Source organism: Halictus rubicundus, chromosome 6 (assembly GCF_050948215.1).
Source record: "Halictus rubicundus isolate RS-2024b chromosome 6, iyHalRubi1_principal, whole genome shotgun sequence".
In the NCBI taxonomy this organism is placed as follows: Eukaryota; Metazoa; Arthropoda; class Insecta; order Hymenoptera; family Halictidae; genus Halictus; species Halictus rubicundus.
Genome location: NC_135154.1, coordinates 7,914,422 through 7,939,329, shown reverse-complemented (window position 1 = coordinate 7,939,329; position 24,908 = coordinate 7,914,422). Strand labels below are relative to the sequence as shown.

Sequence of the window (24,908 nt, the reverse complement as noted above, 5' to 3'; positions counted from 1 at the left end):
TATATATGTTACACCATACATCTCTTTTTGAATATTCATTATGCTTTAAAAATAAGTATTATTAATGTAGGCACAGTAGTTGGTACCCCCACGATAATTGGGTCGCCTACCCTAAGAAATATTCCAGAGCAAATATTTTTTATTTAACTGAATAATCATTTTACCATTTTTCAATAATTCTTTCACTCTGTTATATATACTTTTATATTGATGGCAACGAAATTTTTGTTATTTCAATTTTATTTGTCTATTTTCGCGTCTTTGTACGTGTGTAGAATTAAAAAATCACAGATTAAAAAGTCGAGGGGTCAGTTCAACGGATTCTGAGAATTATTTCAATGTATTTTGTTACAGTTTAACATTTCAAAAAACACGTTTCCGAAACACCGCAGCTGAGTCCGAAAGTTTGGCAATGCCAATACGGAAATTAATAGCGTACTCGAGTGCGTGCAAATCAGAGTGCTTGCGGCTCACGCTAAAGGCCGATCACTGCATCACCATACCACATAGTTGTCTGCCTCGTGCCCTTACGTTACACGTATAGTCCTCTCCAGAGGTATTATATGTATAGTATGTGTTATCCTGTATGGCCCCGGCATAGCCGATTAATCGTAATTACTCGATACACATCCGAAAACGGTACACCCGAAGCTTTAAATCAAAATAATTTTCAAAATTATTCAGAAAACAAAATCATTTCTATGCCTGTAACATTCATGTAAATTGTTGTTATTATGCTACTCTACGACGGAAAGTTATAAAGAATCAAGAGGCAACGGAAGGGGTTAATCCTCGTAGGTTTCTCAGAAGTAGTATAAAAGGGCTTAGGATAATATTTTACGAATTTTTGCTTTACACTTTAAATCAACAAAATCAATTTATAGTGGCAGATTTTAAAGAATGTCTCGCGTCTCACAGATCGCATTGATCATGTTACGGTACGTGAGTATAGTAAATGGGTGAGTTTTCACCGTGAGGAACGTGTAAATGCACGAGGGTTAAAGTAATTTCGTAAAAATCCCATTGATTCGGAATTTCTAGATTAGCGAAATGGATGGGCAGGCAGTAACAATGCTAACTCAGACAGCGTATGCAAAGTAGAGCATTAGCATGATGCAGCAGAACAGTAGATACGTCTGTGCCCCTCGCCAACGTGTCTCGTTGCCGTGTCTCGCTCGCTGCCAATGCATCCTCCTGTTCTCGAGTATTATTAATGACACCGTTACACAGGGCAAACTACACGCACGTAACATTGTCCGTTTACAGAGTAGTATAGGTGTATCACTCGACCGAAGCGTCGTTGAGGCCAGTATGGCACATCGAAAAAGAGGAGAAGGCAGGGGTAACACGATTCATAGTTCTTCAAGGACCAATGGCGGTCTAGGACCATGTCGAACCTTACTCCGCGAACAATTATTTTCCAAGGGAGAACAATAGTCTACAGTAGAGCCTCCATGATATATTTGCGAACCAATCGGGGAACGAAATTGTTCACATAACAGAATTTTCATTTAATAGACCAAACACGTAGCAGTAGGGTTTCGCAATTATTCACAATTTAAAAAAAATTGTAAACAAACCAATCCTTGCTCATTCTCGAAATTTTTTAATTATATCACACTTTCTTTCCCAATTGTTAATACTATTTGCTTCCGTTTTGGCCACATCACGATCCCAATATTGTGCCAATTTCACTGTGATTAGTAAACTGTTACAAAACTGATTCCCCATTTATTAATTTTAATATGGTGGAGATAATACATTCAGGTTTATTAATTTTGTTGAGGAATTTCTCATATTTCAGATTTCATCTGTTCACGTGTATATGTAGGTGTACACTCGCGTACACACGGTATTGTGTAAGTTCATATAATAGAACGTTCATACAATGGAGGTCCTCCTGTGGGCACGGTAGCTAAATTATGATTATCGACGTCATATAATTGATTGAACTTCCTGCAACCGCTTCTCATCTTTCACCACTTCAATCAAGCTCCACCCACTAATTCTGGATAGTCCTTCTTGCACGAATTCTCCTCGAGCTCTTTCCATCAGTTTTCCGCGATTCCTCTCGCCAATTTTCATTGGCTCGTGCCGACGATTCTTCCGGGCTGCTCTTGCAATCTTGAAGAACAGTCGAGGATCTCAGGGGCAAGCAACTTTGGGTGTGCAAAACTCACGGAATTCTTTTGCAAGTTTTCCTTGCAACGCAATGAAATCGGTGGAAAATTTTGAGCATAGCTTTCGTCGTACGAATCCCGGGGAATGATTCTGTATTTTGATTTTTCTCTTTTCCACTAAATGGCTCGCGTAGATTGCAATCCCTACGTTAGAGAAATAAATAATATATTTTTAGTTTTAGCGTAACATTTGTTAGCGAAACACATAGTATTTTTAAAAAATGTTTCACGTTCGTATATTTTTCGTCAACCATTAGATATATTTTTATGAAAAATGTTTTTCATTGGTGAAGAAACCGTCGGAAAAAGTTTCTTCCTCTGTTCTCTCGTCACATATGCAAATCGGAATGACTTAGGATATTGCTCTTCTTGCGCCAGTAATTACTTCAACTGTCCGTTAAAGCAACTGTTTTGCTCCTTTCTACGGATAAGGAATGTATGAGTTATGTGTACAGAAACATTGCGAGCAGATTACGACGATTCGTGGAAATACAGGCATTTGCGTATTAATTTATGGTAATTAGAATCAATGGCAACACCTGGCAACTCGTCAAGGATCAGGTTTAATAAAAACCTGTAAATGTAATAAAAACCGGTTTCGTCTAACAGGTTTCAAATGTAACAAAAACCTGGTTAATCGGTAGACATGAAAGTGGAACGTCCGCAATTGTCTCTGTTTTTCTTCAGGTTACAAAAATCCGTGTAAATTAACTGGAGACACTATGCTATCTTTACAGGACCACGTCAAAAACTTTATAAACCAACTTTATAAAATTTAACCGAACAAATCTGAACCCAATGTTGCTCATAATTTATTAATAAATTGACGCAGCACGATATGGAAATTTAAATGAAAAATTGACGTATGTACATATGGAACGAAACGTTCGACATTCTCCGAGAAGAGAGTCCATTTTTAATCATAAAATTCCGCGGAAAATTACGTCGAGCGACTGGAGTTCGTTTGAAAGTCAAAATTTTCATTTTTCAATGCAGATTGCTGTTGCAGCGAACGTCGCTCGATCTAACAATGTTGTAAGTGGAAATTGGAATGGCTGGTCGCAGAGGGAATCGCGCGAGAGCCGAATTACTCGAGTATGAAGACCACCCTCCCACAGTCTTGTTACGATCGGTCTCTTCACTTTCACGGTCTCTTTCTCTGCGCATCTCTCCGCGATAGCTGCAATGAGCTGTGTAATTGATAGCCTCCTGAACAGGACAGCCTCGCGGTAATAATATTGCGCGCGATGATCACCACGGGACTGGGTAACATATACACTGGGTGTCCCACTTTCATCCACACAATTATCCCCGGAATTACACACTATTAGACGTTACGTTTCTCAAATTGATCTTTTCTCACTCGATAGGGTCTCTAAAGAAAACCCTCTGTGGCAAGTTCCATGTCGGTACCCCTACCGCAAGGGTGGTTAACGGATTATTTCTTCTGTTCTACCGAACAAAAAATTATGAAAAAATTCATAAACATTCTACGCAATGGCACCCACCGCTATGATTTTTTCCCGAATTTTTCACTGCAAAATAAATTTTTTAAAAATTCCAGAAACTTAAAATTGCCGAGTTTATATTGAGGTTATCGGACGTCCACGTTCATATGATTATGGTAGTTGCGTCGTATTTTAGATTAGGCAAAAATCCGCGTGTATTTTTCATACAAGGTTTAGTTCTTAATTTTTCTTGAGTTTTAAGAGTGTGTTTGTATTTTTACTTTCGGTCTGAGGTGGCGTCTAGTAATTTTTCCCGTCTCCCTCCACTTTCCCCTAGTTCGACTGTCTTCGAGGGTTGCCTAGATCGAGAGTCCCTAGCCCCTTCTACGTTGACAGATTCCCGTGTAAGTTGTCGAAGTCGCGAGAAGTCGAAATTCCATGATTTCCGTGCGGAAATGCTGTGAACAATTATTCTTGGCCGCGATAAGCAACGGTAGCATAAACATGGTGGTCACATTAACGCAAGCTTGGTACAGGTACAGCCGCGTGCAGCTTGGCGACATGCAATTTCGTATCCGGGCTTCTCTGTCGTCCTAAAATACACACGGCTGGAGAGAAACAAGCGGATCTGTTTGGCCGAGCAGGAGAGAACGCGATTTCAAGGTGGAAATTGAAATGCACGGATCTGGGCTCCCTCGCTTCAACATGGAGGTCACGCGCGCCGGGGGAGGGACAAGCGTCGACCACAAATAATGGGACAATCATAAATTCACGCATTACCGGGCTCGGCCGACGTTACTACAACTTTTTATCGGGACAAGAATCGTGTCCAAACAAAGCGGCAACGTTCATCGTGGCCCCGCCTATCGCAACCAGGAAACTTGCGTCTATCTGAACTTTTAATTAACCCTCGCGACCCAGACGCTTTTCAGGCCTGGGGAACATTTCGAATGGCTTAAGAGAAAATACTGCGAATTGAACTATTTTCATAATCGGATAGCATTTGAAAAGAGTTTCATTTAATTAATTCTTCGATCACAGGCTGTACACTGATTTCTTTATATATGTCGCCAAGGCCTGGGTGATAAACGTCGCGGAATTATCCCCACTACTGCAGGGCATACCCCGTGAGGGGCCCCGAAGCTCGAAGGGCCTCGGGCGCCGAGGAACGTAAACATAACACGGGTCGCGTGTGTCTCCTGTACGATACACGACGCTGGCAAGACCTGTGTTGTTGACATGTACCGAGTAGACACTGTGTTACCCTATTTTTAGGTGATATAGTATGACGGACCCCTAGTCGAGTACAGTAAGCATGAACATGGTCTTCGTACTTATGTACTTCGTAGTTATGCTTCTTGAAGAACTCCTACGAAGGTCATTTGAAGGTCAACGTACATTAGGTCATTATACATGGTTGAATGCGTCTTTTCATTAGCTATAACGCTGCACAGATTAAAATACGTCGTTCCATTAAAAAAAAAAAAAACGACGGTGAACTTGAAATATCGGAAAATATGACCTGGAGAAAAAAACTTCTGCGTCAAAATAATTGCCCCACTGAACCAAAAACGTTTTCAGAACACAGAGATATTTTCGGTGAAGGTTTCTGATGCCTCACCCTGTACATACGTCGCGTAATTCGTTTTTTCTTTTGGACCGTGTTATTTCAAAATCGTGTAAAAAAAGTGTTGTACATAGTTGTAAGCATGGTCCGCCGTCAGAGGGTTAATGAGTACCTTTGCCACCGGAGTAGTTCGCTACCCGGAAACAGATAATTGGATTAATTATAACGGCAAGTAATAATAATGTTTCACCATTGAAGTTGCCCGTTGCTCAAGCAGGATGTACTTACCAGCGAGAGGCGATCGGCAGTGAACTGATTGAAGGTTGACGGTGGTCGAGACGAGGGGACAAAAAAAAAAAAAGAAGTGTTGCCTAATTAACGGGAGCTGCAGCGTCGTCGCCGTTAATCGGTAGGCGGACTCGCGCCTCGACCGCTAAATGAGATTACTTATTAACAGCGGAACGATTTGCGCCGGCTGCCAACGAGTCAGTAAGGAGGGTGACGGTCCCGTTCGTTCGTTTGATAACGTAATTGTCGGTGACGAGAACCAACGAAACGCTGCCAACCTGTCGGCGCTTCAACTTACAAGCGTTTCCCCCGCAATTGGAAACTGATAGAGAAACGGAGTACAGTAGTGCTCGGTTAAATTTCACTCAAACTCTAAAGCTTGAAATTCTATCCCCACTCTTCTCCCATTTACAGTTGCATGCATGTAAGCCAAGCGGTTAAACCGTACTGTGGGCTAAGGGACCCAATTACTTAGGGTGCCAATTATATTTATTTTTAAAGCTTAATATTAAAAAAGAGATATTCAATTTTTTTCACTAAAATATAATTCTAAATATAATTCTTTTTCACTAAAATAAGAGTTCTCGATACGTGTCAACAACACGGGCTTTGCCAGCGTCGTGCATCGTCCAGGAGACATACGTAGTGAGGATAATTCTGTACTGTAGGGTGAAGGACCCAATTACTTAGGGTGCCAATTATATTTATTTTTAAAGCTTAATATTAAAAAAGAGATATTAAATTTTTTTCACTAAAATATAATTCTTTTTCACTAAAACAAGAATTCTCGATACATGTCAACTGTGGTGTCGCGTCGATCCCGGAATTGGGGAGAATCGGCTCGCGACTGGGTAATGGTTTAACGGCGAATGAGTGTAAATTCAAACTCCGGAGAACTAGTCTTTATTTCTAAAATGCAAGACTCGGCTTGCCTTCGGTAACTTCTAAGCAGCTCGGTGCTTGAAGGAATTCGGTTCTCGATAGTTCTAGACAGCTCGGTGTACTAGTCAGTTCGGTGTATCAGACAGTTCTGTTGTTGTTACAATATTTTGGAATAAGGTAGGCTCGGATGTGGGTGTGGTCTTAGGAAGTTGTCTATGATTGGTTGAAGGATGTGTTTGGAAGGTGTTGGAAGTGGTGGAAAATTAGGAAGAGTGGGAGTGGAAGATACATTTGGTTACAGGCGGCTACGGCTATAAAACTATAAATTTCGGTACGCTAACGGTTCGCAGGTCAACATGTGATCGTCAGCTGAGGTTGTTCGGATTTTTGACTACGTCAAACTACGGTAGGTTTTTTATGGCGGTCATGGTCATTATGCCGCGGGTGGTTAGTTTAACTGACCTTCACGGTTGTACTGACGTCCCTTTGCAGAGGGTTTTTACGACGGAACATCAACAACACGGGCCTTGCCAGCGTCGTGCATCGTCCAGGAGACATAAGTAGTGGGTATAATTCCGCAACATTTATCATCCAGGTCTGGGCGACATATATCGAGAAATCACTGTATCTGTTCTTTGATATTCATTATGACATGTAAATGAGTATAATTGATGTAGGGACCGAGATTGGTACCCCCACAGTAATTGGGTCGCTTACTCTATGCACAGACGAGTTGCAAAGAGAGGGGTCGATCCTTGGAGATCGTTACCGACATAGTTGGGCACGATTACAGAGTTTTGAGGAAATTAATTAGAGCCACGCGGAAAGTTTTATTGGTTTGTTGTTCCCGATAAAATTTCCTCGACTCCGTCCGCTGGTAACCGTCGAATTAAGGTCAATTCTAAAGGAATCGCTAGGAATCTCGAATCCGACGTAGCCCCGTCACCTTAAGCATCGGCTGCGCTGCCCGATTAATAGTCCCCCGACGCGACGGTTATCCGCCTACTCAGAAATAGGCTTATACACACCGGCTCGTTCTAATTATTTTGCTCGCTCGCTCGCTACTAACGCGATAACGCCGCTCAATACTGAATCCAGACGCCTGCCTGCCTGCCTGGCTGTGCCGCGTCCCGATACTAATGTATTAATTCATAATCGTCCTATAATTTGCATCCTGCTCGCGTCCTAGCGACGCGTCACTACCATTCATGTTCCACAGACCGGGGCACGTGCATTTTAATTTCCACCTTAACCCTTACGGCCCTGCTCGAGACACACACGTCCCTGCAATGTCTCCGATCCTCTGCGGAGCAATATCTGGCACGTACACGAGTTATTTCCGATTCTATTTGTCACTATGACAATAAACGACGTGGCGTCACGCGAGACTATTTTTGTTTCGGCAATACAGTGCGGAGAACAATTCTCTTCCAGTACTGTACTCATTCAGTTTATACTGTTCTGTCGGATTAGTAGACGCTTTACTTATCGGAAGACTATTAATGAAAATTTGTAACGCGTGTTCTTCTAGACGGTCATTCAATTGTCACTGGTAAATACTGTGTTCTATGATTTTTAAGATAAAAATGTTTATGTACGTACCTCCTTCTCCCTTCGTTCGGCCGGCTGCAACAGAACGAAAGATTGATGAGATTTTGAAAAAGAGCGTATTCGAAATTTAAAAAAATATTCAACAGAATATTTTCATAACAAATCCGTGGCACTCGAGGCACGCGGGTTTTTGTACTGCGGGCAAAATAATTTGATCGCGCACTGTACAAACCTTTGGACTGCAGTACACTGTTACGAACGTGTGTGTGATTTTAAAAAATAATACAAATATGTAATAATACAGACATACAAATTTTAAACTTCGCGGGCTTATTAGTGCGTATTTTAGGATTACTAGAAACTGTTCGGAAGCAAAAATAGCGTGAGCGCCTCGAAAAAATCGTGCTCGATGACACCGACTCGACTGCGACTGCTGCAGTTGTACGAATCTAAAAAAAAAAAAAAACACCGAAAAGATTCTGAATATGCATGAACCTGGCTATCGTTTCAACTGGTACGAAAAATAAAACAATGGCGCGCCGTCTAGAGGAGAAAAATACTGAAAATATTGATTTGACGTTGATTCGAGTTCGATCAATGAGCAGCAGATAACTGCTGCACATGTTCGCGAAGCTTAGAGAGATTTAGAAAATCGATTTTTCAAATACATGTCGTTTTTGTCGTGGTATATTCGAAGATGCAAGCAAATCGATTTTTCGAAGCGTTTACGCGAGACAGCTCCCTCATACTACCTCCGGCGAAAGAATATTCGATGCGGAAGATATTTCCATTAATAATAAAAATAAATGCAATCGGTTCTTGTCATTACTAATAAGGACACTTTAAAACTCACGCAAAAGGAGCACCGTGTTCGAGGATTGGCAATGTGCATACTCGCATTAATGTTCGGACACTTTTAAAAGGATACAGTAAATTCTCTGTACATGTCGCCGAGGCATAGCCGATAAATGTCGCCAAATTATCCCCACTACCGCGGGGTATACTCCATGAGGAGCCAAGAAGCTCGAGAGATCTCGATCGACGAAGAGTGTAAGCTCGCCTGGATCAAAGAATAATCTCCTGGCCGATATATGTCCGTGGCTAGACCCGCGTTTTGGACAAATATCGAGTAGACGCTGTAATAACCTTTTTAAGACTGAACCATAAGAGTTGGATTTGTTTTAGAAGTTAGATCAATTAGTTTACTGCACGAAAGAAATATTGACAAAATTGCTATTCGTCAGAAAATACTGAAAGTTGTTTTTTACACCATCAGTGAAACTTTGAATTTGTTACGCCTCCAGTACAGGCCCAGGTAAAAAGAAATTGTAAAGAGTAACATTTAACATTTTCTCCACGATTCCGACCAGTTGCAATTTTTTCAAAAAATTTTCTTCACGTCAGTTAGTAAACTAATTCTTCTGGTGCACTGGAGAAATTTAAGTTGTTCGATCCAATCTTAAAAGTGTGATGATCCTTTTGAGAGTGTTCGAATACTACTGTGAGCCACTGTCTGTCAAAGTGGAATGGAGGCCCGGGGTAGTCACGTGACCTTTTAATTAATAATTCCCATTCGCAGCCTTCAGACACGGACTCAAGATCCGTCTTGGTCTTGATCTGATGGGTCTTAAATCAGTGACTAAACTTGTCACATTTTTTCCTCTGTATTATCGATATTATGCTTCAAGTTTTCGCTTATATTTCGCAACAGAATCAAGACAAAACATAGCTCAATTTGTAGCTGGAGATATTTTCTAGTGCGCGCTGGTCTCGACATCGTCCAGAGAACTCATCCAATGGCATAAAAATGCTCGGATTCCACGGCATGCACATCGTCAATTTTTGGCCTACTTTGAACGCTTATATTACCAAATATCTGCATAATCTCGCCAGCTCCTGACCAGCGCGCACTAGATTGAACCTTCCTCTTTCGAATGAGCCCTTTACCAGCGACAAAATATTCTTATTTAAGGACGAAAACTTGAAGCATGTAAAACCATTTTTTGACGGTAATGTAGTCACTCTACCTTATCGCGAATCTACGGAGACCGGCCCCTTTAAAATAGTGTTTTAGGTGGTTCTGGCAGTAGCAATCCGTGGCGGAATCGGCGTTATACGCGGTTCTACTGTATTAGAGGCTAGGCGAGGGAGGAGTCACCAAAGCTAGGCGGTGAAACCGAGAAGTTTACCGTGCAGAGCTCCGGCAGCTAGCGACCTAAGCCCGACCCATTTAATAAGGTGCTCATTCAATATTCGTAGTTATGCAGTTGCATTTCAGTCTACCGTGCCGCGAACCCTCGTGATCATGAGGACCCCTGCAGCGCGAGACCTCTCTAAAAGAGCAATCCTTGGAGATGCGGTGGCGAGATGCGAGAAGTGCCGCTAGAATCCACCTCCGGTTTCCCACCTCCTCCCCCCCTTCTCTCTCTCTCTCTCTCTCTTTCTCTCTCGAGTTGCAGTTAGGCTCTCTAATGCTCGGCAGACTTCTTTGGCTACCAGAGTGGTCCGAGTGTCATCAACCGGATGCGACGGAAATGGCAAAGTTTTGTTTCTCTAATGAAAATCATTTGTTTAGATTCGCTGGGGAATTGGTTCGGCTTTCAGAGACATAATTGCTTCATCCTCGCCGGTCCGAGTCATTTGTGGTTAATGTTTTCGGTGTAACGGGGAAATTTTAGCACATTTTTTTTTTAGTAAATTCCTTTCCTTTTTCTGCCATAGATTGCAGATCTTCGGGCCTGCTGCAATTTTTGGTTATCGTTTTATAACAATCATTCTAACGTCTTCGACGTTAACTGTGGGGTTAGCGTGCTCTCCGCTGTTCGGTGGAGTTTGGCAAAGCTTTCGTTTCTCTAACGAAAATATTTTGTTTAGATTTGCTAGAGTGTAGGTTTAGCATGAAGTGACATAATTGCTTCATCTTCGTCTAGCTGGTTCTGAGTCATTTAGAGCGAACGTCTTCATCACACGGAGGAGGTTTTAATATATGTCGGACCGAAGGATCAAAATAAATCATTTTACTAATATTAGCCATTTTATTCTGGTGTCTTTGGCGACTATAGGTCACTAATAACCTTTCGCATAAATGACGATGGGAACAAGTCCTGTTTCTTTACGAGGTATTTTTATGAAAATATTTTTCTTGTTAATCACAAATACTAGTATGTTCTAATTTTAACGATTTACTTGCGACTCATTGCAAATGCGGTGATTAAATATTAATTCTTTATAGTCAACGATTTTATGATCGATTGATCGGTAATTTCTCTGCTTTTTGTGTCACAACTCAATATATGTGTACGACTAATATTAATATTAATTAACGTTGTCAATATTGATTTTAATTAATATCGGTCGTTGGGGATTGTCAGTGAAATAATTAACTGTAGTGATGCGGTTGAACGTATGTCGACACGTAACGAGTAATTATTTAATTAGACGACACATCTGTTCGAGAGGAAACGTTTTCACGTTCGAATTATTATAAATAAAAGGAAACAGGTGCTTCAAGGTTTTAACTAGAATTCAATGAGAAATATTCCATTCATCGGGGTGGAGGGGGGATTGTATAATTAGTTGTGTTATTAGCGGTCGAAATGATTGCGCAACGACATCATCTCGGCTCGTTATCACGTAATTACGGTGGGTCACTGGCGATCCAGGTGGGCGATTATCTCGGTTTCTGAGTGGACTGAGTCACTGACTCATGATTGCCCGAACATGGCTAGAAATCCTACGACTCGAAGGACAAAGACAGTTGTGTTATTGAATAATCGAACGAACTTGTCACCGCCGACTTTGGTCGGATTTAATTATCTGCTCGTTCAACCGGTAACCGGTCGTTGTCGAGGACATAGTCTTCGAAGGAACCGTTGCACATGCTAATGGGACGAAAATTCTAAAAATTCTTTCCAACTTAACAGAGGAGGCAACATAGATGTAAGAAAGCGTCAACAGTAATTACTTCATCAAAATTTCAGGGCGTCGGAAGTATTTCGCGAAGCAATAATTAAATAAAGACGATTGTAGTGGTCGATCGCTAACTCGAGATACACCGATGCTCGCTAACAAATCATTAAACGCACCGACCGTTGCATCACCCATTGACACAATTCTTTGTCCAAGATAGAAGACACTTTTTCACAGTGATGTACTCGGAGCAAATCAAATTTTAATAAGACTGCAATCACTTTAGATTTTGCGCGATAGTAGTAAAATTAGGTGGATGTAATAATGACAACGATAAAAAAAATATTAATTTATTCAATATGGTAGAAGATATTTAAATATATCTTCACGATTTTACTGAATTTTTTAATCGATCAGACGTTTTCTACTTTTCGATCACAAAAATTAAATCAGATTTCTACAGTAATCTCAGTCGGCTAGAAACGATAATTTATACAGTAATTTCACGCTTGGCTATTAAATAGTTGCACGAGTTTAAATTTAATTCGATTTCAAGTGGATATGGAAGTTTGGATCGTAAAGATAGGAGAGACGGACATTTCGTTTCGTAATTTCTTTTGCACTGATTCAAGATTTGCGACAGCTCGAAGCCAGAATTTCGCTTTGCCGATTCCCACGCACGTGGAAATTCAACCGGGAGTTTCGTCGACCGTCAGTAACATTACTGTGATCTCAGTTAACTCTGAATCAAAGGAGGCTCGGACACACGAGTCTTCTTTCCCATATCTGCAAATTTGCTGGCAGTCACTGCCGAGGAGCATATGCTCGGAAACCATGCTGCAGTTGAACCTTTGAGCGCGTACACCTAACTCCGCGACAATACCATAAGGCATTACGTATATAAAATCATCCTAATCTATGTTACACAAAAGAATTTCCTCCTCCTGTGTACTATATGTTATAGTGCACTCTGCGGGTGGGGGTTTCTTCGACACTATGCAGTCATTAACATTGCCAAGAACTGCGACGCTAGGCGAGAATAGCTGATGACAGTTGCTATTTACCACGACGAAACTATAGGACAATCTTTATTAATACTGTGTCGAATTTTGTAACGTCAATTTCGTGTTTTATATATTTCTGCTCGGGAAATCTGACAATATTGTTTGTAGACAATTAAATAAAAAATCACTTTTTCCTTATTATTTTGTATACTTTTATAAACGAAAACTATTCTTTATATTTGCACGCAATTGAGACGAGGAATATTAAATAAATTAATATTCTTGATCTAGTTTGCGTGCAAATATTATTTTAGTGCAAAGCAAACTTTATAAAGCGTCCAAATATTTTGGAATCTCTGAATCTCAAATTCCCACGCGCGTGGGACTGTTTTGATAGGACACGTTTTATTATTCTTTCCTGGGTCCAGAAGTTTATGTTAATGAAGTTTTTATGAGGATGTTGACGTTTCTAGTAGACATTCTTTGTACATCGTGTTGCGGTTCACGGACATCCATAATAGCAAATATAATGGTTGTAAGTTGAGGTTCGACCGCATGTTGCTCACAGCTGTCTAAGCACCACAGTTCAGGATGTCTTGAGGCCGAATTAATAGACCTTCACCTACGCTAGCCCGTAACACTAATCATCGGTTGACAATTAGTGCCTAACACATTGCCTCGTAATCAAGCTTAAATTTATGGAAGGGAAACGTTTTTTCCCACGGAAATAAAAATTAAACACGCCCTTGGCGAATGAAAAGTTAATTTTGCTGGTTAAAATAATCTTCGTGTACATCGATTTTTCACATATTTCTTTATAATTAATATTTTTAGAATATTACGAAGCAAGTCTGACATAGTGTTTCAAAGAACTGCTGCAGCTGACAGCAGAGCTCCTTTAAAATTACTTTTTCCTTTACGGTGGTCCTGAAAACTCGCACTACTTTCGGCTAATTAACTTTAAATTTTGCCTGCAGGATCTTAATAACATTTCATGTGTGTTAAAAAACTTTACACTGACTATTCGTTTTTAGTTCCGAAGAAACTCGATTTTCTCTTCAGGGAATTTAACGTTTTTTTTTAAATGCTGCCATATTTATTTTTTACATTTTTCTATAGTGAGTAATAAATATGTAGCTATGAACACGTTTCAAAGATTCTAGTTTCACATTGTTCATATAAATTCAGGACGTTTTCATAATCACGGTGTGCAAGTATAATATGAATGAACTTCTGTAAACATGCTGAAACTGTTTCGAAAAAGTTTCGCCTAAGCTGAAACTCTACGTGTGCGTACTTCACGCTATTATACAAACATTATAAAAAAAGATGTACACGCTTTTTAACCAGTCGTTCTGTAAAAACATTTGGGCAATGTACTCATTCCGTGAGAGTTCAAAAAGTCATGCCCCCTTGAGTTCAACACGTAGAAAAATCAGAAAAGGGAGAAAATTTCTCAAAAAATTACAACTCCAATTACGACTCCAAATTAAGAATTAAATGAATTGATCTTTGATATTACATCGAAATGGCGGCCAATAAAAGACCGTTTTAAAAAACAGGGAATAACTCTGTCATTTCTAAATATTTTGTCCGGAAAAAAATGGAGAGCGAAGTCAAGAGTTACGTTAGGAGCACCGTAAAAACCTAGAATTGTTTAATTGTTAATTATCCTTGAAAAAAATTCCGGAAAACAGCAGACTTCTTTTCGGCTGTTTCGCATTTGATCTGTACATAAAATGATAAATAAATGAACTCCGCGGTCTAGTTATGAGAATTATGGTCGCCGCATCGAAACGCGCAGACCGGAAGCGAGGATCTCCGATGGCCCACGCGACGTTGGACCTGTTAATTCGTCTCGCAGCAACGCGCGAAAACGTCGCGCGAGACGTTCTCGGCTAAATTGTCCGAGATCGTTGCGTTAATAGACAACAACGATGATTGTCTGTCGGAAGTGTATCGGGGGGCGGGGGTGGGGATGGTCGCCAGCGAAGCCAAAGAAGTCAGCGGGATCGGGACAAGGAGGAGAGGGGAGTTGTTAAGTTTAGCCGGTGTCGACTTGGCAGCGACAGTGTGTCAAGATCACTCGATTCACCTCGAACGCGTCGAGGACCGATTGTTGCTTCTCTGTTCTCCGGGTCAGCGGCTGAGAACAGGTTCACAAAGCGTGGATCGGGAATTTCGTGAACGGGAACAGAATCTAATAAGAGGGGTTCGCGTTAAGGGGACCGGGAAGGGGTTGGACCCGTTTCCACGAGCGGCAGTCGAGTGTCCCGAAATCGATAGGCTTTCGTGTGCAACAACGAACGCGATTCCGTTTAGCTGAGACGCGAGTGAAAGGTCATGGTGTGTCTAGTTTCGGTGATCGATCTGCCGGAGACGTCAACCGCCATTTTCCTTTTCTCCGAGTAGATTTACGGATGTACCTCGTCACCGTCGCACCGTGAACCATTCCCGACGGTTCGCACAATTGTCCCGGGTGAGAAAAACAGTGACAAAATTGTTCTTATCGATATTGTTTTATGAGACTCTCTTACCATCATATTCGTTTGGACCATATTTTTTTTATTTATTTTTCCTGTTACTATTTCTTGTTGATTTGCCGAAGAAACAATGACAAAATTGTTCTTATTTATCTTGTTTTATGAGACTCTTTCACCATCACATTGGATCATGTTTTTCAAATTTATTTTTCTGCTTAATATTACTTGTTAATGGCATCGATCGGTACATAAAGAGATTAAAACCTGTAATATGTTGTTAACTTTACTAGTGAATTTACTAAGGTTAAGGTTGATTATTTTATGTTGTATGAATATCTTTTTTCAAGTGACAACGTCTTGGTTGAAATTATTTTCCCAAATTAAAATTTGACTTGCTTTAACACTAGAACTACCGAGCAATAAATGCGACTGGCGTATATTGCTTTGTAACAGTGACAAGACTGTGCCCATTCAGACTTCATACAACTTTGATTGTAATATGTGCTTCAATGAAGAGGTTAATTAAAAAATTTCCGATGAAAACATTTTTACAATTTCAGTAATTGTAAAAGAAAAAATTAGGAACCAGTAATTTTGACTGGTCCGGTAGTTCTAGTGTTAAAGGGAGGTCATCAAACTTTTTAATCGTGTACCTACAAATTACAACAAATTATGTTCGGTTATCGTAGCACTTGAGAAATATTAAGAAATATTTACAGATTGATACGCTCACTTTGAGGGTGAAATTTACCTCCTGGACATTCGTGTAGACAAAATCGGCATAAAGTTTCACAAAGTAGAAACTCCAACTGTCAAAATGACGTTATTTATCAATTCTGAGTGGTTTTCAGCAAAGGGAACCTGAAGACTAAGCGAATTTTACGGTAGTTTCGTTCGGATTTTCGGGTCGAATACCCCATTGTGTGCATGCCTGCTCGATCCTCCCGCACGATCCGATGTTGACAAGGAGGACCATGCAGTTGCAGAATGCAATGTCCAGTTAATATTCGACTGGCCCTCGTGTGCGGGAGGTTCGCGGCCGTTTTGCTCGCTCGAGAGGGAAACAGTAGTAACGAAGAATATCCGTTTGATTGCAGGATGATGCTGCCGGGGGTGACAGTGGTTCCGGCAACGGTCTGGCTGGCGGTGTGTGTAGCGATGGTGGGGGCTAGCAACTTCCACCCCTCTCGCCTCACTCCCGATCAATACGCCCCTTTGATCTCGCACCGCCATGGACTTCATAGAGGTACGGAGGAGGACCAGCCGTTGTCGAAGTTTCTGAACGACTCCGACGAGGATCAGTACATCGAGGACATGGCCGGCCTGCAGCCGAAGGAGCAGGATCCGGCGAAGAATCAGCCGGTCAGCATCTCGATCAGCACCTACTGGAAGGATCAGGATGTCGCTGATCAGGATGTCGCTGATCAGGCTGTCGCCGATCAGGCTGATCTTTCGATGAGGAAGTCTTCTAGCACCGGTAGACTCTTCGGTAGGTTCAATTCTTTTGCGATTCTTAGGGTACAATGAAGATGCGATACCTCTGTTGTACCCTTCAGCGAGGATCCTAAAGTTTATAGTACCACGATTGTCATTGTTTACCCCCAACATTATCTGGTTAGCACGTGGACTTCTAGACCCAAGGGACCATAGCCAGGCGCTCGAGGACGCGTGGGCCCTCCGCCCTGGGCCCAGTATCGACAGATTATGTCTCCCACTATACCTTTCCCCTTCTACGACGCCGTTCCCCCAATCCCCGGCCGCGAACATCCCCACGCTTCCGCCAGGGACCGGTCACGTGACGTGACGCGCGCACCCAATTGGCGCTGCGTCTGCGCTTGCGTCGTGCCTAAGCCGTCAGTGGCAGAGAGAGGGTAACTGTATTCCCCTCCTTAGTACCTGCTGAATCTACGATTTTGGACTATGTACTGAAAAGACACGAGTACACGGAATCCGTATAGTAGTATAGTGTAATTAATAGTCGTGAAATTAAAATGCTCGTTCGGCCCCCACTCCCACAAAATTGAAGTTCAACCGAGCACAGACGAATGCTCGTTAAATGGCTAAATTCTGCTGTTTTCGGTAATGAAATTTTTCTTTTTCTTTGCAATGATATTGACTGCAGCCAGAGTTTGTAGGTAAGCCATGTTATTTTAAAACTGACAAGAAAGTCTTCATACTAAACGTAGCGAGAACGGGTTCAGCCGTGTTCCGTTTTGCATTCCTTATTTATGACAGCACAAGTCAAAGAGACGACAAGACGGATCGTGTGTGGCGGCCTTTATAAGCACCGATGTGAGTCGGCAATATTTGTGCAATATTTCAAGAGAAGCCGTCTCTTAAACCTTCTGCTCGTAACCGGAAACCCCGGGCGCACCCATTCAGGACTTTGAGCTAAACAATGTTTATGATCCTGATAGAATGTCTTTAAACCGGCTCTGATCCTCGTGACTTAGCTCATTTCCGATCGACTTGTGTATTCACAGAGAAAATTGATTCTTTCCGTTGGAATTTTTCGAGCGATTTGGCGAATGGTGTTGAATATAACTAATAAGTAGACAAAAATTAGTGGGTGTAATTTTGAATGGCAAAAATATTAGAAAATTCTCAACATACCACTGTATTATTTTCATTATATGTAGCATTTATTTATACCATTTTCTTATTTATTTTTCATATTATTTTGAATCTGCTGAACACGATAAGAAAGAAAATGGACCTATTTCGTGCCACTTTTCAAAAAGTGTGTCCATCAGATTTTGCTTAGACGTAGCACAAACGCGTTCTGATCCTTCATCCTAATGCAGACGAAAGGTGCTCGAGAGGGCTTAGGTGTTAGATTCTGTGGGAGTTTGGTCCCTCTGGAATCCCTGTATCGCGAAACAACAAAAGTCATACGCTCCCGCTTTGGAGACGCCGGGAGTCGGAGTTTGTTCGTCGCTCGGTTCCGGCCGATGTTCCTCAGGTTCAGAGAACAGCGTCGTCTCGCCTTGCGGCCGCAGATTCGTCAAGCGGCTGAAAGAGAGGCGTTCGGATTTACCGTGCGAACTCTAACCCTCCCGCGGAACGAGTTGGCGGAGAATTGGTGGGAGAGACCGAGGGAAATCGATCGAAGGAGCCGAGGAAAATTGACGACAGACGCTAAGGGAAAATCGGCAGGAGGCCACGGCAAGCTTGCTCGTCGAAGGTATCGCATGCTCGTCCTCGGTAGACGGAGCGACACGCGCGCGAACGAAAAGATGACACGGGGCTAAACGAAACGGACGCGGAACGCGCGATCCTCGTGGAAATCGATTTTTAAACGATTCCTCGGCCGTAGTGCGCGATACCGACGCGACGCTCCCTTCACGTCTGACCATAGCGGACTGTGTCTACTTGCACGCATTGTCGCTTCACTATTTTCCACCGTGGTCCGAGAGAAATTGCTGTCGCTGGAAATAAAGCATGATCGATGGAGGACACATAAACCCGTAGCGAACCACGGCCGGAGCTTATTACTAGTAGAACGGACGCAATTAAAACACGCTTCGAATCGTGTCCTTTCGAAAATTGAATCTTACACTGTCGAGAAAAGGAACTTAGTAATCAATTATTTGCAAAGAATTTGTTTTGCCTTTAGTTCTGTACCGATCGTTGAAGAGGAAACACGTATTCTTTTACAGTTTTCGGTAAAGCAGCCTGTGCTCAAAATATTCTAAAAAGTATAATTTTTTTCACAACCCTGTAATAAAATGGCGGCGTCCGTACCTTCCGAGGATCTCATTCGTCGTTGCATACTTTTTAACGCAACGGTGACAACAAAGAAAATTTGTGATGTTTATGGAGATTGTTTGCTGCTGGTGATTATGATCTCTCTGACAGGACTCGAAGTAGACGACCAGTTGAATTTGATAACGACACTCACTCTGGAAAAAATCAAAGAATTACAATGGGAAGTTTTACCGCACCCTCCGTATTCACCGGATGTTGCTCCCTCTGATCTTTTCAGAACTGTGGTGCATTATTTAAGAAATAAAACATTTTGTAGAAGATGCAAGGAGGCACCTTGACTCATATTTTGCTTCACGAACCCTGGATTTCTATAAGCGGGGGATTGAAAATTTGCAGGAAAGATGGCAAACTGTCCTTGATAATGATGTAGATAATATAATAAATTGAGAAATAAAAACTTGAATGTACAACAAAGTTTATTTTAGATTTCAAAATAATTGATTACTTATGGGCCCCCCTAATAATTAGAACAAATTCAGTCTTGTACAATACAGACTTCCAAGGAAAAGGAGCGGATTATGGCCAAAAGTGGATTTTCCAAAAAAGAGACCACGAAGAGAAAGTTGATCTCTTGCACTGGTCGTATTAGCAATTTGCTTTTTCCCGGGTACAATGTCGAACGGTACTTTGCGAATTCAGTGGCGCGACGACACGGAAAACGCTATTTTTGCATGTACGGTCGTTACTTTCCCATTTGTGCTACGTATAACGCGACTACTCCCTCACAGGCGGCTAGCCTGTGAATCAAGGATAGCGGAGGTCGATTATTCCGAGGCCGTAGGGACGGGTAATGAGGTTCTCCAACGGAATGATACGGATAAGCGTGGTAAGTTGATCAGAGTCCGTAACGCCGGTAACTTAGGACCGCCAATGAGTCTTTCTCCGGCGAACTGGGTCGGTCGTCACGCAAGATGCAATTTACAGCATTAATTTCGGTTGTAATTACCGAACCGACCCGATGTTCGCGCACATTCCTACCTACCTCTCTACGGCAAATGTCGGGCGACTCGAATTAAATGGAATGTTATTTATCGCGTTTACGTTTGGAGGAACTGTTGAAAATAATAAGACGCTAATTTAACCCTTAACGGACCAACGCCGCAATATAAGCGGCATGGCACTTTTACTTACTGGGTCCAATGCTGCGTATATGGTGGCAAAAATAAAAAAAAACAAATATAAATTATATATAAAATAAAATTCATAGTTTCTCTTCGTATTTAAAATAGCTTGAATCTGGTGGGAAGTAAACTTGAAATACTTCCGGGCCGTTAAGGGTTAACATTCTTTTAGTAATTATTACTGTTTCGTGGTTTTAATTGTTTCCATTGTGGAGGCATAAAATGACCCGCTAATAAGCCGTTCAACTCCGTGGCGAAGGAGAGAGTTGACTGAAAGAGATTTCGATCGAGCTGTTAAGTGTTTTCAGCGAGAGGGTGGCCAAAGTTTTTAACTAAACCGGGACACTTGTTCGTTTTTCAGCCCCCCAGGATCTCGAGCTTCTCAAGCACCTGGAGAAGAATTTGCTACACCTTCGGATGGAGAATAGCGCCGCGGAGGACTTTTCGCCGTTGTTGCAAGACAAACAGCTCTTCGAGTACGCCGGCCAACAGTTGCTCGATCAGAATAACAATGTTCAAGAAACCTCGGAGCCGGCAAGATCACCTCCCCGCGAGTCACCGCCTCAGCCGGAGGACCCCTTTGTGGCGGATGACACCTTTCAGGACCAAGGACCCGGCTCGGTGGAGATATACAAGTTGGATCTGCTTCGGGAACGTCTGCTACCCAACCCGATGCCCGCGTCAAAGCCGTCGATGAATGGCAAAAGCAAGGTGCCCAAGAAGACCGTCCAGAACAACGAGAAAACCAAGGCCACGGAATACAAGGCAGCCAGTCCGAAGATGTTCCACAAGCAGTCGAACTCGTTCGACGATCACAGCTCGGACACACCCCCTATCGCTGACCCCTTCAGCGTCGGCGGTGTGCCGGAACTGCAAGTCGGCTGCGAGGGATTAGCCGCCTCAAGACAGAAGAGATCTATAGACTCCGCGAGCAAGGATCAAGAAGGTGATTTGTGGTCCGAGGTGACCCCGATATCTCTGGACATAGATTATGATGTGTCCGAGGAGAAGGACGAAGAGATAGATGAGCTCTTCAAGCTGAAGAAATTAGAGACCACCACCAAGGGGCCGAAGCAGAATAGGGGAGACATCGAGGCGACTTTGTACGCCGAGTTTGTGGTACGAATCGATCCCCTTCCGGAATTAATCATTTCAAATTTACGCACTTCAGAACATTTCACATTTCAGAATTGAACATTTCATTTTAAATTAAACATTTCACATTGTTACGCGACAATTGCTACTCGTGGATCTGACACGCGTCGTATTACAATATGGCTGGCTTTAGATTGAATTGTCGTTTCGTTCGTATAACGGAGAATTTAAATGCCATTGGTTCGGATAATCGAGACTCTACGCAAATATGTTTCGAAGTACAGTGTTTTCTCGATATATGTCCACGACACGGGTATTGCCGGCGACATATATCGTCCAGGAGATACTGTGCTTTGATTCACGCCGAACGTTCTACCCGATCTGTAGTATGTTTAAACTCCTCGGTATACTCCGCGGTAGTGGGGATAGTTCTACGACTTTTATCACCCAGGTATCTGCGACGCATATCGAGACAAGACTGTACGTCACGTTAATCAGAAAAATGTCACAAATGCGTGGGCGAAAGTTTCATAAAAGAACACGGTCAATCCAATTACAGAACTGAAGGTCACCTTCGTTTCTCGAAAAATATGAAAAATGTATATACAGCAGGAAAAACGGTTTTTTTCTTAAACAACACTGTTTCCTATTCCAGGACGGCAAGAAATTCCCAGACAAATTACCAGTCCGCGGGGATCTAGGCAAGTCTAGCGCAACCGCGGACTCTGCCACCTTGACCCCCATGACCGTACGTAACGAGCGCAAGTCCGAGGAGCCACGCGGCTACCCGAAGGTAAAGCGAAGCGTCCAATCGGAGGACACGCCGACCGGTGAGAGGCCAGGTAATCAGATGCGCAAGATCCTGTGGATCAAGGAGCCGAAGGTTGACCCCTTGAGCCCAGGATCGTGGGGTTTCGGGGAGAACGAAGGCGTGGTGTCCAGCGACGAGTTGCAGACGGAGAACCAACGTCGCCGGCACTTCTACGAACAGACCATGGCGCAGGGGGAATTAAGAAGACGACAAGAGGGTCAATCGCGAGGGGAGCAGGACAGGAGCAGGAGCGATCGCGAGGAGCTTCCGGAACAAGGACAAATGGAAGAAAAGCGCAGCGTGCCGCAGGACTGGCCGTCGTTCGCGTGGCAGCGGGAGGACGAACGCCGCCGATTAGAGGAAGAAAGAAATCGAAGGATCGAGCGAAGGAGGGAGGAGGCTTTCGCCAGGTCACAGGGGTGGGCGCAGCAGACCTCGTCGCCGAGACCGAGATGGGAACAGCAGGAGGAGGAAGCCAGGAGGAGGCAGCACGAGGAGGAAGCTAGGAGGAGGCAGAACGAGGAGGAAGCCAGGAGGAGGCAACACGAGGAGGAAGCCAGAAGAAGACAACACGAGGAGGAAGTGAGAAGGAGGCAGGAGTGGATGCTGAGGACGCGTCAGAAAGAGGAGGAGGAGAGGAGGAAGCAGGCGCGGGTCAGGAGCCAGTCGTCGAACACGTCGCTCGCCGCTAACGAGAACGGACCTCGAGAACAATGGGAACGAGAGAAGAAGCTGCGGGAGCAGACGTGGAACCGGAAGCGGCTGGAAGAGGAGGGTAAACTGCAGGACTACGTCAGGAGAAATCAACCGGTTGTGATCCCGAGGAACGTTACCAACGACTCGACGATGTACTGGAGGAGGATTCAAGAAGCCGGGCGAGACGACCGATCGAGGTACCCGAGCTTCGGAGGCGGCAGAAGAGACCACGGTCCGTCAGCCACGATGAACTACCTACCCAGAAGCTACGAGGACGAGGCCAGGAGGAGGAACGAGGCCTGGAGAACCGAGAGGGAGAGAACCCGGGAAAGGCTGGAGGAGCAACGGCTGAGGGAGGAGGCGAGGATGCGGGAGCTGGAGGTCCAGAAGTTACAGTCGAGAAGGTACGAAGAGGAACGGCTACGGATAGAGGCCGAGAGGAGGGCCGCCCAGGAGCACGCTGGAAGAACGAGTCCGCTGGAAAATACGGGCTCGCCGTACTGGGATCGTAGACGGCTCGAGGACCATAGCAGGAGGCAGGAAACGAGCCCTGTTCCGATCAATTTAGTCGCGAACGAGACTAGGAGAGCTGCTGAGCACGAGAGACAAGTGGAGGAGCAGAGAAGGAGGATGGAGGACACCAGGAGAAGGATCGAGAACGCCAGGCGAAGGCCCGACGGGTACAGGTAAATGGTCGACACGGTCGACCGTCAGGGATGATCGGATTGTGTACAAGATGTCCAAAATTGAGGTGGGGCAGATCGGGGTCGGAAGTAAATATTCGACTTTGATTGTGATTGTGGAAAGACCGTTGTTTTGTATTTACTGGAAACATTTTTGTACCGAAGTTTCATGTAGCCGTCTGACGTCAATGACGTGGTCTGAACCAAAATTAACTCATTTGCATCATTAGCGTATTATAACAATTTTCCTGGTCACTATCACCGGAGCGTATATATACGCTCAATTTATTTTTTCTTATAATGCTGAAATATGAAGTTCTTTTACTTGCAGTCGTTTTTGTACTTAAATATAATGAAAAAGAAAAGTTTGGTGATAAAGGCCTTCTTTTCATATTTCCATATGATGCAAATGGGTTAACGAGAAATCTGACTAACTTTTCTTTGTATTTTTGTCTGCCTTTTAGAACGTGAAACAAACTGTTAAATGACGGACTTTAAAATTTCTATTAGCGCGATAACACATTCTCTCAAGATTTCGAATCAGTTGGTCGACTAGGACGTGTTTTTTCTTTTAGGAAATTCAATTACGAACAAGCAGAGAACAAAATCACTGACCCATTGAAATTAACATTAAACCTACCACGGTCAAAATGACCGGCTTTATATTTTACAATTATTGGAATTATACAAATTCATTTGTGGGAAATAGTGAATTTGAGAGTAGTGAATTTCCTTGGCCAAGCATTTATTATATCGAAAATTAGGGACGATCTTGTTAAATTTGGGGTTGTCATTTTGCCTTATGGCAATATTTACTTGATACTGGTTAATGCTTGGTAGGTTTAGTGTTAAACGCGAGCATCTTCCTTCCCTCTATTTTGGTAACTATTGTACACAAAAAGTTCATTGCTCATACTCGATAATAAAACACATTGCAAGTATGCGTTATTACTAGACTGGGGATCTTTGTGCAAAATAAAAATTTTGATAACTGAATTACAACGCACTAAAGCGAAATAGAATGTTCTTTCTTGTTATGTTTAGCATATTGAAAATAATATAATAGTATCTTTCCCATACTGTAATAGAAGTGCAGACATTGAACAAAAGAACAGAACAACAGACACGGTTATATAATTCAATTTGCAAGAAAGTAGTACAGATGCTTCTGTAATTTTCATTCGAGCTATAAACCATGTATGCTTGGGACGCGTGCTTAAAATTTCAAGGCAATTAGTTAATTACTTCGCTAATTCGCTAATTACTTCTTCGTTGATTACGTCGTAGCGACCATTGGCAAACATTCAGAAAGTCTTCATGCGGGCTTAGATCGTCTATGATGACTAGATTGCGGATCTTTATGCAAAATGAGAATCGTTTGCATTAATTGCAAGACATAGGACGCCACGTAGGAATTCATTC

At 42.8% G+C, this 24,908-nt stretch overlaps 2 protein-coding genes across 6 annotated transcripts in view; one reads left to right on the top strand and one right to left on the bottom strand.

Annotated features, from left to right (window-relative positions):
- Nucleotides 1–24,908, bottom strand: part of LOC143355163 (uncharacterized) — a 75,541-nt gene that overhangs the window by 33,467 nt on the left and 17,166 nt on the right. Inside the window, exon 3 of the mRNA XM_076789738.1 lies at nucleotides 7,968–7,991. Within this exon, the coding sequence (XP_076645853.1) occupies nucleotides 7,968–7,991 (24 nt within the window). The remainder of the gene's footprint in view (nucleotides 1–7,967; nucleotides 7,992–24,908) is intronic.
- LOC143355160 (uncharacterized) overlaps nucleotides 1–24,908 on the top strand; it is a 44,938-nt gene that overhangs the window by 15,821 nt on the left and 4,209 nt on the right. For 4 of the 5 annotated variants that reach the window (XM_076789732.1, XM_076789733.1, XM_076789731.1 and 1 more), the window contains exons 3-5: nucleotides 16,410–16,801; nucleotides 20,563–21,320; nucleotides 21,952–23,489. In XM_076789732.1, the coding sequence (XP_076645847.1) occupies nucleotides 16,411–16,801; nucleotides 20,563–21,320; nucleotides 21,952–23,489 (2,687 nt within the window). In that variant the 5' untranslated portion in view covers nucleotide 16,410. Of the gene's footprint in view, nucleotides 1–14,894; nucleotides 15,309–16,409; nucleotides 16,802–20,562; nucleotides 21,321–21,951; nucleotides 23,490–24,908 lie in introns of those variants that run through there. The other variant, XM_076789735.1, reaches the window with a different exon arrangement.